Source organism: Peromyscus leucopus, chromosome 1 (assembly GCF_004664715.2).
Source record: "Peromyscus leucopus breed LL Stock chromosome 1, UCI_PerLeu_2.1, whole genome shotgun sequence".
Taxonomy (NCBI): Eukaryota; Metazoa; Chordata; class Mammalia; order Rodentia; family Cricetidae; genus Peromyscus; species Peromyscus leucopus.
Genome location: NC_051063.1, coordinates 28,818,635 through 28,834,797, shown reverse-complemented (window position 1 = coordinate 28,834,797; position 16,163 = coordinate 28,818,635). Strand labels below are relative to the sequence as shown.

The 16,163-nt window shown below is 45.7% G+C and overlaps 1 protein-coding gene across 4 annotated transcripts in view; it reads right to left on the bottom strand.

Annotated features, from left to right (window-relative positions):
* Nucleotides 1–564: 564 nt before the first annotated feature.
* The window catches only part of Gfra1 (GDNF family receptor alpha 1), a 218,823-nt gene continuing 203,224 nt past the window's right edge, over nucleotides 565–16,163 (bottom strand). For all 4 annotated transcript variants that reach the window (XM_028880981.2, XM_028880979.2, XM_028880983.2 and 1 more), the window contains 2 exons: nucleotides 2,757–2,810; nucleotides 565–1,720 (listed from right to left, as the gene is read on the bottom strand). In XM_028880981.2, coding sequence (XP_028736814.1) covers nucleotides 1,565–1,720; nucleotides 2,757–2,810 — 210 coding nt within the window. In that variant the 3' untranslated portion in view covers nucleotides 565–1,564. The remainder of the gene's footprint in view (nucleotides 1,721–2,756; nucleotides 2,811–16,163) is intronic.

The window sequence follows — 16,163 nt, the reverse complement described above, 5'->3', positions numbered from 1 at the left end:
TAAAGCAGACTTTAGATACACACCTAAGGGTCTGCTCAGGTGAGGAAGAGGACTCCAGGAGAAGGTGTGTGGCTATGTAAGCCAGATGTCTCATCAGGAGAATCCCATCCTGTTCTGTGTATCTTTGCCAACCAACTCACCTTTCCTGACTCCATGTTGGCCCTCAAGATCCATACACCACCATTCCTCTTTGCAGGGACACAGTCCGTGATGAAGGCCATAGAGTCATATACAGAGATGCTTGATGACCCTGAGACCAAACTGCTCTGAATGGGGGCCATGACTCTGCAGTCAGGAGCAAAGACATTCCTGGGTACACTGGCAGGGATGACTTTGAAAGAGAGGGCAGCACACCCCATCCCATCCCTTGTGCCCAGTCCCAATCAAAGCTGTCTTTGTCAGATACCATGAACACCAAGGTAGTGGAGCTGCGTCAATGCCAGTCATGCCATCCAACTGTGGCATCCCTTACAAGAACTGACCTGTTCCTCACATGTATGCAGCCTTGTTTTCAAGACAGAGAAAGACATGGGCTGGCTGCTCAGTTTTCTCCTGCCTGCCCACGGTAATGGGATGCAGCTTTCTGCTAAAGCATGGGAGCTCCTTAGGGTCTGCTTTTGAGAGCCATATCAACAAAGTCAATATTGGAGCTACTACTAATTATGAGAGGAAAACACACCGCATGTATCTGTATTAAACCATCAGTAAAAAATGAGGACAGTATCATTACTTTCAAAATGTAGAAAGCCAACAGCTGGAATCATTGAATAGTAAAGGAACACTTTTCTACATGTGACCTTGCAAGTGTAAAAAGCATTAAGAGTTGCACTTCAGCTATATTTAAGGGCTCCTCACTCAGGAAAGGCTCAGCAGAGCATCAGTCAACAAGTCAGGTGCTGTGTGAGGGCCACAGCCACTCTCCTCTACTGGACTGGATGACAGGCTCTGCATTTAGATGTGACCAGGGCTTTTGGTTTTGTTGAGGGTCACAGAATTGTCGGCAGTACACAAACACTCTGTGAAGAACGGACATAGAAAGGTGAACATTAGTACAAGATGGAGTCCAAAAAGTCCACTCACGGGGCTGACCTTCATTTGCCGTCTACACTAAGGCTGCAGCCATGCCATTAGAATTCAAAGCCATTCAACAAAATATGGAATAATCTTTACCAATAGCATCTCCTGCTCTAGCCAGTAAAGAGAGCAGTTTAAGCTGTTAAAATCATCATCATCATTGGTCATCATCATCACCACCACCACCACCACCACCACCATCAAAACCATAGCCTCAGCTTGCTTTACAGTCAGTTTACAAATGGTCCCCTTAACCCACACCATGACACAGAGCCTTCTGAGTTTGGAATTAGCCCTGTGTCGGTTCTTCCACAGAAGCCCTCCAGGGTCACAAGAAGCTTCCTTAAAAACAACAAAGGAGTTCCAGTTGGATGAAACTGTTTCTCAACCGAGCTTTTAAAACTGGATTTTCAGATATACAAGAGGACAGAAAACAGGTTACTTGGTTGTTTGTTTCTCTCTCTTGTCTTTCCGTATTTTCTGAATGCAGCTACGATGTTTCTGCCAAGGATACAGATAATAGGGTGGCCAGAGTGGTAACCACCAGCACCGGCAGTGAGCTCAGACCACAACTGGGAGGAGCAGCCATCGATTTTGTGGTTATGTGGCTGGAGGCACCAGCGAGACCATCCTTTTCGTAATCATGCTGTAAGAAAGAATGTTTTCATTATCTTCCACAACACGTACACACTCTATCATGCTATATTTTACCCATGCTCTCTACCCCATTTCCCCTCTCCCTAATGGCAGACTACTCTCACAAGAAGCTGACCTGAGATTTAACCACTGAGATTCAAATGGCTAACTTTTAGTTTTATGAAATGGGACCATGAACTTAGGTAAGATGTGGATTCTTTGGATCAACTGCTGGCCAATGCTTGCTGCATGCTCCTTCACACATCCCTTTTGATGGGAAATGTGTAAGCCTGGGGATTGCTGCCTTTGTCTCTCTTTCTAGACCACCTAACAGCTACGGCCTCTTCACTGGGGAGGGGGCTTCTTGCTGACTCTCTCCACCAGGCAAGGAAGGTAGGAAGAACGATCTGAGATCTTGCAGCTCATGAAGAGACAGACAGATCATAATCAATGGCAGGGACAGATAGTAGTCCCACAGGGCCAATCTTGTCTAACTCCTCAGTGGAGAAGCCCAAGCCAGAACCCACACTGTACTTTCTGGCCAGCACAGCTGTCCTTTCCTACGGCACACACCTCCACTGCACCATCACAGCTGCTCAGTGCCGGAATGCGACATCCCCTCATGGCAGAGGAGGATGACACACACTACACCTAGCTATCTCCTCTTGGTCAAATGTAGAGGGTCTGGGGCTAGCTAGCTCCACCTCTCAGTGGGCTGTTGAGAGGTCAGAGGAGCTGCAGGTCAGGATCCTTGAGCCAGCAGGCAGATGATTTCAGGCAACTGACCTCAGTGTCTCCCAGAACGGAACAATGGACTCAGTGCTGAGGCTGGCTTCCTGGTCAAGATCACAAGTTGTACATTCAGTTATTACTTTGCACTGAATCTTAATTCTGCACCTTGCTCCAAAGGCAAGTCAATACAGAGGCTGATGAGATCTTTTCTGAACCCAAGACTTTATTAGCCTTCAAATATTATGTATGATATACCCACTGCAAAAGTCTATGTCCCTAAAAAGGCAACGAAACACAAAAGAAATGTCACTTACATCAGAAAGACAGAGATGTGGACTGCCCGACACATTGGATTTCAGCTTCTGTGCCTACAAAGAGACAAAGCGGGGAAAAGCTCTCAGACATAATAGGGAAGAGTAATTAATTATGATTCCATTAATCAACAGTCTAGGGCAGGGCCAGATGATAAATATAGGAGCCACAACTGTGAGCCCCATCTATAATTTAAAACATTCAAGTGGCTGCCTAATAAAGAGGTAGCAGGTGAGGTTAATTTTAATTATATATTTTATTTAACCAACTGTATTATCATTTGAACATGGAATCAATGTAAAAAATTAATGAGATATTTGGCATTCTTTCTTGCTAGGTTTTCAAAGTCCAGTGTCTGACCCCATATGTCTCTGTTCAAGGCTATCCTATTTCAGAGTTCAGTAGCTACCTGTCACGAGTGTCTGTTTCAGGGACAGCACAGGCAGGACCAGGCACAGAGGAGAGAATTTTGACGTGGTGACTCATTGATCTTTCTGGGTGCTTTTACTTTACAATATCGTAACAGACATGCCCATGTGTTAGTAATACAGAGTCTCCTGGCAGCGTATTGCTTTGCTCATTTTCCAACTTGCCACCCCAGTTAACGAGTGATAAGAAGCTCTTGATGTTTCCAATGCTGCACGGGGAGGGAGCTGAAAGGGTCCAGTTCCTGAGCTCTGGGGCTCTGTTTCCTGGCAAAAATTTCCAAGACTGGGGTTACAACCCCTGCAGGGAGGGACTCTCAGATGGATGCCCCATAGGCACCACACAGCACTAGAGACCCCGAGGTGATCTGAATGAGAATGGTCCCCACAGGCTCATGGGTTTGGTTCCCTGTTGGGGAACTGTTTAGGAAAGATGGGGAAGTGTGTCAGTGGGGGCGGGCTTTGAGGTTTCGCAAGCTCTCCTTCCTGTCTGAGGATCAGGATGTAAAGCTTTTAGCTACTACTTCAGTGTTGTACCTGTCTGCCTGCGGGCTGCCATGCTCCCTGCTACGATGACCATGGACTAACATTCTGAAATTATAAGCAAACTCCCAATTAAACGCCTCCTTTCATAAGTCGCTTTGGTCATGCTGTTTCTTTACAGTAATAGAACAGTAACCAAGACAGACCCCAATACAGAAATTCAAAAACTGTCTCCAAGGTAGTTGCTAGCGGGCTGAGCAGAGAAGGTCTTAAACTCTCTTTCCCCCTTAACCGGACCGACTCCCCCATTGGGCTTATGCTTGAGGGTTCAGTAGAAGCAGTGTTCCATCACTCAGACAACTGCAAGGAACAGACCTTGGAACCCCCCACTCAGTGCCACACTCACTTTATAAACATGAACAATTTAAACCCAGAGAAGTTAAATAAGTCATCACACAGCAGTATGCCTACAGAGCCAGGCATATGAACATGAACATATGCTCTTTCTGGATCACAGACTTGCCTGAGTCTCTGCCTTCCCCAAATCCACACAAGGAACTCTTCCCAAGGTGCCCACCCTCAGCCCCAACAACAGCAGCCCTCTGACACCAACAAAGAGTTTGTCAGTCAAGAAGGCAAACCCTGATAAACAGTCATCACCTTTGAATCAAGGAATCCCTGAGCCAAGCACCAGCTCGGAGGGCATGCTGCTAGAAGGCCGCCTGTGTGCCGTGAGCCTCTGCGACTCACTGAAGACACTCAGGCTAAAACGACAGCATGCTTGCCCAAGGAGTAATTTGTTGACCATAATGCTACTGGGAAGGCATCATAATCTTTACCTATATTTGCATATGCCAGCCGTGAATATGAAATAGAAACCTTTAAGCAGGCTTCAAGAACAAGACACTGTGAAGCATCCCCAGGCTGTTCAAAGGTCACTAAATGTTATGTGTAAGAAGATCAGAGGGGAAATTGGAAGCAGAATTGAACTTACTCAAAAGCCTACTTTTAATCTATAATAATAGCAAGTCTGAGCCACCGTTCTGCTACCTACAGAGAATAATGTGTAGAACTCAGGTCTAGAATTGTGCCCAGACACCCAAATTGCCCTAAAACATCCCATTCCACCTTTTCTTTACTAGGCCGTAAGATACAAAAGACAAAGATCCCCACTGAGGGACTCTACATAACTAACCCATTCACTGGCTGGTTTGGGGAAACAGTAAGACCTCTAGACTGTGATACAATGTGGCCTCAAACTATTTCTGTAGTGTGGTTACAGCAAAGCAGCACTTGAGTGGACCGTAGTGGCCTCTGAGAGTTTGTAGCTGGGTGGCTCTTCCCATCACCTGACTAACACCCATGAGCCTGCCATTTCGGAACCTGGGACAACCTTAGGACAATGTTCCCATGATGAAATGATTATGATAGGACTTCCAGTAGCTAAACAGAGAAGGTTGCTGTCTTGCCAAGTATTCTAATGGCTTTTGCACACGGTTAGACTTCTACGCTCTCCAACAGGTCAACAAGCCCACATCTAGGCTGCCAGCCATGCCTTTACTCACAGTGGCCATGGTGATTGCTTAGAGGCACAGGAAAATGCATTCAGAACGGCACCCAGTCTGTATCATCTGGGGGCTGCTGTTCCCCAAAGCAGCATCCTGTGGCCTTCTAACAGTTAACTTGTAGCTGGAGGACCATCTTCATGGGCATAACTACACAGAATGCTGACTCCGAGTGAGAATGTGCTGCCCAACCTAATGGTTTCCTTCTCAGCCTTGGCTGCCTCTCCGAGGTCTGGCTGTCCACAGGCCAAGGCAGGTCTCTAAACTCAGCTCCCAGAAAGCACTTAGCAAGCTTCCCGCGGAGTCATCTGGTACTGGAGATGTCACCATGACTGCAGAGCAGGGTAAACACAGCAGTCTTGTAGCATCTACCTGAACGTAGCAGGGGACACTGTGAGGTACGTACCCCTAATGAGAAGGTGAAGGCAGTGATAACTGAAGCATAAAATCAAAGAACTGCACACAGATATGAGATGCCTTTAATCCCTTACCTGATGGGATGCAGGACAAAGGGTCCACGCCTACCCTGGAATTAACTACAGACCAAGCTTTGCCTAGGTCCTATACCCCATGTGATCAGCAGGCAGGGGCAGAACTGAGCTCACAGATGGGCACAGTGGCTGGCTGAATGCTCAGGAGTCTTGTACACAGCACGAATCCCAATGACCACTGAAACATACCACTGCAGCCTGTTGTGCCCAGATCGTGACCCCCCAGAGAGACCACCAAAGACGAGCATGCCGGAATGCAAAAGCAGGGTTTAATTCTGGATATCCAAAAGCAATACAAGCCTAGGCAGGGACTTCGTCCAATACATCCAACACAGTGGAGTCTGGAGGAAGCACCTACCTGTCTGCAAGCTCAGCTTTTAAAGGGAAAAGTCACAAGGTTACATCATTTAGGGGTGCTAGTATGGATACAATTCTGATTGGCTCGCTTCTAGGGACTTCTAGAAATTACTTCTAAGGGAGTGGTTGCCCGCCACCATTTCTCATTGGCTGCCCTCAGGTGGGGACATTTCTGTGGTCAGTTACCCTGGAAACCAGGGAGAGGACATTCCATAGTCTGGCAGGCATTACCTTGTGACTATCTTGTGACTCTGTACTTTTACACTTCCTGGTTTCTGGAATCTGAACTGACTGGTTTCAGTAACTAATGGCCTATTCCCAAAAGGAGAAATCTTAGGCCTTAATTTTAGGGTGAAAGCATTTTGGTCTTATTTCTAAGATGGCTCCTTTTGGAGTCTTTTTAAGAACATCTGTGTCTTAAAGTCCACTGTGTAAGCCAAGAAACTGGCTATTTCTACGTTTCAAAGACTTTCATCCTGAACACTTTTTAAAACATCATTGAACAATCAGTCTTGCTAGTCAGTTGTGATAAATTCAAACATAAAATTACAGGGCAGCCGCCTACCTTCAACTACTGTTGAATACTTGCTAAGTGCTTTTATACTTTCAAGTCTTGTTTTGCTTGCTGAAAACTGAGGTGGAATCATGGAAATTAAAAGACAGCCCCCCCCCAACCAAAACATAAACACATAACTTCTGAGACTCTGTTTAGAGTAAAGTAAAGCAGAAAACCAGCTATCATCATCAAAGTATACACTGGTAAAGCCAAGGGGTCCATGAAGTTATGCTGGCACGCGGTGTGAGGCCCCCCCCCTCTGGAACCTGATAATGATAGGACATACAGACACCTGACCTAGAGCTCCTACACCCATGTGGACACTGACCCTAGCATTCACTGACTTTAAAGTAGGGTATGTCTTTCAAAACAAAAAGGAAAAAGAAAAGGAGAAGTCTACTCTGTTTTTCTCACAGTTAATTTGAACAATTTTTACAGTAGGTTGAAAAGGAGTTATTTAATGTCTTTTCTGAAAGTGTTTCCTATCAGTTAATTTCTGGTCCCGTGGTCTGAGCCAAGCCTCCTGACTCTGCTTTGTGTGAAATGTCACCACCAAGACACAGTGCCTTGAGGTTTTCATCTCAAGGATTAAAAAGGGCAAGAGCATGCTGCGAAAGCCTTGCATACACTCTAGAAAATCACAGAAACGTGCCCTTTAGAGCCTCTGTAAGCTTTGTCCCTCCAGCAGCTGCTATAAAATTGTCCCTGGTGGTAATCAACAAGTCCAGGCATGTCACATAATAGAATTTCCAGGGCTCTGTGATTGGGAGGCCAGACCTCACCAGTCCCTGGCACCAGAGGGTTAATAAATGCACGAGATGCTGTTAACCTCTGGTACCTGGAGTCAGAGTGGCCTCTCTTGCCTTTTACCCCAGGCATCAGCATTGGGAAAGCCAGCCTTGGTACCAACAGCACTCTAGTACAGAACACACAGGTGTACACATAATTTACAGCTGGCTCTGGAGTCCCCACCTGCTGCTGCCCAGAGTCGGCTCTGCAGGGCTTTGGGGCAGCACAGGGGTGTGAGCAGCATGCCAGGTCTGCTTATGGAATTGCAGACTTAAAAGCGCACCCTGGCAGAGCTTGGTCTTTGCTGCCCCAGGACTCCATTTCTGTGGAGAAGCCAGTGTTTTATCTCGGGTTTTTAGGCAGCTGTCAGCCAGCAGGGCATGGAACATGTCTCTGTTCTCCTCCATGCAGGAGAAAAGCCATTCATTCCCTCTCTGCTCTAACTCCAGGAAATAAAACCAGAAGAAGCTGCCCAATCCGATAGCAGCAGACTGTCCAGGCCACAGCCAAACAGTCATAATTAATGTGCTCTGGTTCTTTTCTCTCTTGCTTTACTGATTAGAGAGATTTGCTATATTAGGAACCTGTTCGCTTAATGACAGAATACAAGCAATAAACAGAGAAATACACAGGCTGTAGAACACAATCAACTTTGCTCTCACTAAGTACCTTGCTACATCTATCACACTTGTCAATACAAGCTCATTAGCATAGGAGCCTTTTCCACAGCGTAAATTGGACTCTGGCTGGGGAAAGCTATTGCATGAGATCTTTCTGAAATAGTTCAGAGGTGAAAGTCCAGGACTTGAAAACGCGTATCTGATATTCTCTTGTGAGATCAAGCAGGGAGAAGGGTGTGTACCTAACAGGGGAAACTGGGCAGGGTAACTTGCCACACAGGCCCTATTTCTCACACGGTACTTGAATCACACAGACTCACCGGACGATGTGCATTTACGGTTAGCATTTGTTACATAACGAGTCTACAGTGTATTTGATCCGCATCTGCCCAAATTAACGTCTGCACGTACAAGGAAGACAGAAGGAGAAGCCTTCGGGTGACTCTCGGCTACACCTCGAGCTGCAGTGTTCTCAAGCCTTTCACACTCTGCAGCCTTCTGACGCTTCGGCTTTTCGGATTTTTGCCCATGACTTTTGGGAGTGGTTTTTATTATCAGTTTGGTCACAAGCAGTTGGCCAGCCTTTCTAACATCTCTCCACTGTCTATTTTGAAACTTTACCTTCCCTACAAACTTGGTAACAACTGCTTGCAGCCACTGGCCTGAATAATTCGCAGTAAAGTTGGCTTCAGGAAACAAGTGAACACATAAATAAGGCTGGCTTAGAGCCTCTGGGCCTGGCCATTTGTCTTTTGGAGCCTGTGCTTAGCAGGAAGGAACCCACTTCCTTCGAGCTGAGTTCTGCTAGGGGGAAGGAAAGGACTGAAAGGAGAGCCTAGGTGAACTGAGAGCCTCCTCTGAAAGGGTTAACTACGGTCCTGCTTAGTGTTCCCACCATGGAGACTGCATAGTTCACCCTGATCCCCTCCGGGTCCAGAACACACTGTCCCAGTGTTGTCTGAGCCTCAAAGGCTCTCACTGTGAGAAGTGCTTCCAAGGCCTGGCAAAGGGTCCTCACTCAGCACCAGTTCCCAAAGACCCAGCAGGCTCCTCAAGACCCAGGGTAGCAGGCTTTGTCAGCTGGGCGAGCCAAGCCTGGTCATAAGGTTGGGTGAGCAAAGTCAACGGAGGTGACTTTCCTACCTGGAGCAGACCGGATTGGGACCCCAGCTAGACTGTGTTTAGATAAGGTTCCCAATAATGCATCCCAGTGAACTAAAAGGAAGTCAGACTGTGGGGAGGCATCGAAGCCTCAAAGGTGATGTGGAAACAAGCCCGAGACTCCAGAAGGCCTCAGATTCTGACACCAGCCTGTAGTCAGAGTTGATCTGTGTTCATGCTCCGCTACAACAGAAACTCTTTCCTTGGCCAGAGAAAAGAACAATGGAAAACTCACACATGACAGGTGTATCCAACTTTTTAAAACAGAAGAGGTGGGGCCTAACAGGGCCATCTCAGCAATTAAGAGAATGTACTGCTCTTGCACAGGATCTGAGTTCTGATCCCAGAACCCACACTGGATGGCTTACAACTGCCTATAACTCCCAACTCTAGGGAATCTACCATCTTTGATCTGGCCTCTGTGCCTGTCTGTGTGCGCCTGTGGATGCGTGGTCACGCATGCACACATGTGGTCACGCATGCAACATGTGGTCACACATGCATACATGTGGTCATGCAAGCACACATGATTTTGAATATTGAACAAGGGTACTTTCTTTCTCTTTTAAAATACAAGTCCACTGAACAGAATTCTCTGGCTTTTGTTTAATATAAGCTACATTTATGAACGAAAAAGCTACAGAATACCCACTGTTTAGTTTTCTTTTTCCTTTTTATCCATTCATTCATTCTTAAGAGTCAGGATCTCAAGTAGCCCAAGCTGGTTTCAAACTTGCTTTGTAGTTGAGGATGATTTTGAATTTCTGATCCTCCTGCTCCGACCTCTCAGGCACTGGGATTATTGGTGTGAGACACCAGGCCTGGCTCACACAGCAGTGGAAGTGCCCAGGGCTTCACACATGCTAGGCAAGCTCTACCAACACTGCCAACCAAGCCACATCCCTAGCCTCCATTTTCAGCTGCTTTAAAATGGGGTTAGCATTTGTTTGACACCCACAGAGGAACTATAAAACCATCTCCTTTTTACAATTTTTATCATTTTGGGGGCAGACTTTTATAATGATCTTGCTCCTCGTTAATCCATAGGAGGCTTTTTTTTTTTTAAAAGAAATCTGCTTTTTCTCATATATTCCACTCACTTTTTCCTTAAATCAATTACTCCTTTCTATGCTGCTGTTCATCTACGTTATTGAAATAAGTTACGTAGCAGCATCCTCAGAAAGAACTTGCAGCAGGCGTACTCAGCTCTGAAGCCTGGGAGGGCGCGCACTCAGTTTTGGAGCCTGGAGGGCACACACTCAGCTCTTGAGCCTGGGAGGGCACACACTCAGCTCTTGAGCCTGGGAGGGCACACTCAGCTTTGGAGCCTGGGAGGGCACACACTCAGCTCTGAAGCCTGGGAGGGCGCGCACTCAGTTTTGGAGCCTGGAGGGCACACACTCAGTTTTGGAGCCTGGAGGGCACACACTCAGCTCTGGAGCCTGGGAGGGCGCGCACTCAGTTTTGGAGCCTGGGAGGGCACACACTCAGCTCTGGAGCCTGGGAGGGCACACTCAGCTTTGGAGCCTGGGAGGGCAAAGGGCGAGGGTGTTGGGGGTGCAGATCTGGGGAACAAGTTTGGAACATTCAGTGAACCTCACACGTGGTCATGTTTATGAAAGGACAGGTTGGCTTCTGAGAGGGTTAAGTCAATGTCAGTTAAGACAACTTCTACCATAGTTTAGAAGTTGGTCCTAGTCCTGTTTAATTGGTAAAGTATGGGAAAAGAACACAGGTTAGGAGATGCATGTGTGTACTATGTGTATACAAGCGGCAGACAACAGGTTAGTCCCTTTCTTATTTATTTATTTATTTATTTATTTATTTATTTATTTATTTATTTATTTATTTATTACAACAGAATCTCCTGGAAATCATCAGTTTAGCTAGACTGGCTGGCCAGAGAGCTCTAGAGATGAACCAGTCTTTACCTCCCCACCCTCTAGCCCCTACTGCTAGGGACTGGCCACTGGCCCTCATGCTGGGTATCAAGTACATTGCCCACTAAGCCGTCTCTCTCGAGCTCCCTACGAAGCTCTCTGGAAGTTCAACTGACACTGCCTTATCCTGGCTTTGGTCTCCAGCGGGTCTTGGACTGAGACAGGATATCAGAATAACAGAAAACGCAAACTCTGGGGCTGGTTTAGCTTCCATGAACATCATACGAAAGACAAGTGGTTCATGATCATCCTTAAGATTTTAAAAATGGATGCCACAAAAGAGATTTGAAACAGACATATATCCAGGAAGACATGTCAACACTCCCCATTAGCCAAGGCATCCCTGGGGCCTCTCCCTCATCTCCTGCACATAAAAGGATGCTCAAAACCTACCCTTGTAATTCAACACTAATGGCAGGATGGAGAGAAGCAGTGTGTAGACTGTGGCTTGAAGCTCACTTGGATACTGTAGCTGAGCTTTATAATTCCACACAATCATCTTACGTCTGTTTTGCTTTTCCCCATGTTGGGGCAAACATAGGTTGCAAAATGCACTACAGAACTGTGTGTTTTCATTCATGGTTAGCTTGCTTGATTAGTAAAATATTCAGACAAGCAAGCAATTATGAGCGGTAGTTTAGAAAATTATGCCCAATTAACAATGATGCTAAACAATGTGTGAAAGACGTTTTGGTTCAGGGTGTCTGTCGCAGGGAGGGAGGGTGTTCTGTGGTAGACGGCAAAGAAGAGGGACAGATCTACAACAAAACATCTATTTCCTAAACATACGCAGTTGGAAATGCAAATCCCTAAGAGCGATGGCAAAGATCATAGCTGTCCTCAGTGAGAAGTGCATGCAGCCCATCTCCTCAGACACCATCCTCATCACATCAGATAACATTTATTACGCCTCTCATTCTCCAGTGCATTTATGTGCAGCTGAGTGGAGACCCATAATGGTCTTATGACTTATGGTGGTAACTAGGATTTGATATAAAAACATTTTTTTAATTAAAAAAAAAATCTACTGTCTCAAGACTGAGCAGGCAGACACTTCTCTTCACTCTGTTGAGAAGACAGTGATGCTTCAAATAAAAGTGCTGACAAATAAAAGATAGATAAGGCAAATCAAAGCTTAATTTTTTAAAATTGTGTATTTAGCAGAGAAAAATATTCTAGAAAATACACAAGAAGACCAAGTAGCCTAAAAAAAGATGATGAATGCAACTGTTCTATTGCTAAAGCCTCCACTGAGAGTTCGCTCCACCTGCATTTTACCACGTGTCTGTCATGGTAGGCACCCCTCCTTTGTACACACTGGACATGGATTCAGAGAGGTTCTGAGTTGCTGTTTTCTACAGCCTAGAGTGGCCATATAGAAATCTGAATCCAATTTCTCAACATCCTTGGATATTAGCTCCAGCTCAGACCTCTGCCCATTAGTTCCCATAAGCTTTCCATGACACAAACCTTAGAAATTTTCCTGCTGACAGATGAGAACAATCAGTATAGGTGTAACAATGATTGGGTCCCACAGTCAACATGGACAGAGCTAACTTGGGCAGGGACAAAGCCTAAAGGGACCTCTCAATCCTGAATTACAAACCAGGAACAACGCTTGTAATCCTGGCTGCTCCGAGCAGCCAGAGGTGAGTGAGGGCAGACTGGGTGGTGACTTCTGTTCTGTTAAGGGCCTACGAGGTAACTGCCTTGCATCACCCCTGAGGTCCCTGCAACTGACTGGCAGGCAGAAGAACAGCCATTTTGGGGAAAAACTCCCTCAACATCTGTCCAGTGCCCAACTTCCTAGCTTCCCCTCTAGCTATTGCCCTTCCATAATATGGCTCCTCTAGGACCTGAAATAAGAGAGGCAATGGAGAGGGAAGGCAGAGCTTCACAGCGGAATCCTCCACAGTGAGTCCCACGGTTCAAGCGCTGTGAAGCCTATTATTCAGGGAGGCGCGGTTGGTTAGAAGTGCTAAGGATAAAAGGTCAGTAGGGAATACAAGAAATTGGATTTATTTATAGTATGTGATCTAAGTGTGCTCAGAGGTATTCTCGTAGGTTACCCAGAACAAGAGAGCATATTTATAGCCAAGATAGGGCAGACATCCTATTCCTTTTTATTAAGTATGTTTATTACCCAGCAATTGGGTTAAGCAATTGTCTGAGGCTGAATTACTGCCCTTCTGATGGCTTGGCCACACTGCCCTTTGGACCACAGGCTCCAGGTAGACTAATGGCTCTTTGCTGAATGTAGCAACGTGGGGGCTAGTTGTTGCATCCCATCTCAGTTTTTGAGGTAAAGTGGTTTTAAACAATGCTAAGGAGAAGATTCAGTAAACAGGTGGACATAATAAACAGGTGGTTCAACCCAAGCCCACATCTACAGGGCACAGACTGCTTTGTAAAGGCCACGTTCACTTACCAGATTAATCTTGGTGCCCCATCTGCAAGGCTCCTCCTATCTCATGGTCAACAATGGGCCACTCGGGAATATGAAACAGTGATAGAAAACTCACAGGAGCTACAGGGTTTTGATCTGTTTAATTATCCCAACCCTCCTAGGCAGTGGGACTCTCCAAGTCCACAGGAGAGACGGCAAATCCGAGGATCAAGGAGATCAAAAGATCCTTCATCTTAGTCTGTGGGGCACTCTGAATTTCATGGTAACACAAGGCACAGCCCCCTTCAGTATCGTCTTCTCCGAGGCTAACTCCAACACACAATCACCTCTTTATCTTACAAAAGCACCTTGGAGAACTAACCATCTCCCTGTTGTCTGCATGACCCCTTGCCAATCCTCAGAACACTCACTGCGGTATTTTGTTGCTTAAGAGAAATTAGCTTAAAATGGGTTTAAGGGACTGGAGAGGCTGCTCTGTGGTTATAAGAGTGCTTATTGCTCTTCCAGGGGATCGGAACTGGACTCCTAGCACCTATGTGTTGCTCACGACCATCTGTAAACTCCACTGCCAGGAGAGCGAATCTCTATAGGCATGGCAAGCACGTGGTGCACAGCAGACGTGCAGGCAAAAATGCCCACATACATGAGACTTAAGAATGCATTTCGTTCTGCAGGAAAATGAATGCAAGTGTTGGCTGCACCCTCTGCAGACCACAGGATCAGTAAGCACAGCTATTGTAAAACCAAGTGGTAATGAACTAATACCCCAGGCCCCTGGACTGTACCCCAGAGAGGAAAGAGCCCTGCCACAGGGAATACGTTCTGGCAAGTACTATTTCTATGAAACATAGACATGAGTCCTGAACCAGAGGCAGTCAGCTCAAGAGCCACACAGTACTCATGGGACCTGCTACTGAATCCCTGCATGGTGTTTCCCACAAGACCCTGTGTGTGGACCTGACCTGGAGTTACTTAATGTCCCTCATGGCAAATTAAAAAAATACATGAACTACAGTTTCAATGACAAAATGAGATGGTGCCTTCTCCTGAATGCTATATGCTAACATTTTCATGACTCATGATAGCATATAATTAAATTATTATAATGTAAGGCTCCCACATTTTGCTGCTCACTTCACAGAACAGTGAAGAACAAGCTATTTGGAAGTGTTAATAAGAGACTCTATTAGCTCGGGAACTGGAGTTGAGACTGCGATCCAGGGGAGGTCTGTGAAAAGGAAAACACTTCTAAAGAGAGAAGCAATTTATTGACTGCTCAGCCGAGGCTCTTTGGCCTGGCTGGTTCTTCTCTCCCTGTGCTTGCTCAACAAATAAGTTTATTCTATTTGCAGGAGATTAAGGATAAAAGAGGAGAAAAAAGAGAAAAATTGTAACTCAGAGTTATCTGCACTATATGTGCTTAATTGAGAAGGTATCTAGTTGAGAAAAATAGGTCTCTTTGTTGAAAGAGGGACATCTGGGTTCATTAAAGGTGTGCAATAGATTTTGATAAAAGCTATTTTTCTAAGTCATTAAATTGGTTTTAAGGAACTTTACATTCTCCTTCATTTGAACAATTATTAAACTATAAAATAGAATTGCACAATTGCAAAAACTGTAATCTGAAATTTTACAGCCAGCTATAAAATGCTGTATTATTAACTATACTGAAGATGCTCAAGCCCATTACAACTTTTTAAATGAATTACAAAAACCCTTTAGTGCTGATAAAATAATCTTAAATTACGGCATTATGTATTCTAACAATATGCTGAACCGAAGCTTGCTACAATACAAACACGCCAATCACAAAGAAATCGTTACCTGAATTAAGTTTTTACAAGCCCACAATCTGGTAACAGCTGCTGCCTGGAGGCAACCCAACACCTGATCTTCAGGCTGGCTGGGACAGCTTGTCTTCTATGGCAGGTGCTTCTTCCAATGTCCCTTCAACCACAGGACCACCCAGGAATCCGAGCCTCAGAGTGGCAAGGCTGCACAGTGACCCTGCAGGACCCCAGGGACCACAGGCAAGGGCTGTGACGGCAGCAATTTTGTCCTTAATATTTTTCCATAAGGTGTCAGTTTCTCTTTTCTTTTCTTTCCGTCCGTCTGTCTGTCTGTCTGTCCATCCATCCATCCATCCATTCCAGTTGTTTAGTTACTGAGATGTTTTTACAATCACTATTTAACACATAGGGGTATGTGTATGTCCCTACCAGGAATGCTAGCCCCAAGATGCAGTTCCTGTTCGGGGAAGTTCATTATAGCCTGCTTGATTCATCAACCATTTGGGCTTGCACACACAGTGAAAGCCATTTAGACTCTCTGGACTGTCAACAGCCTTAATGGAGTACTATCTAATTTTGAGCTCTGAATTCAAGCACTCTCTTAGTTCAAGAATTCTGGAAGCATTCTATAAGCAGTTATTTATGACAGCCTCTTTCCTCCCAGGGCCCATGTGGGTTGGTTTTGGGAGCCAGTTTCCTTGAGCTCTTCTTCTGGCACCCAGAAAAATGAAGATGAAACCCAAAGCACCCACTAGAAGCCTCCATGCTATGAGGACCTGGGCCCACCATCTAGGCCCTGGAACTGTTTGGCAACTTGGTCCATTG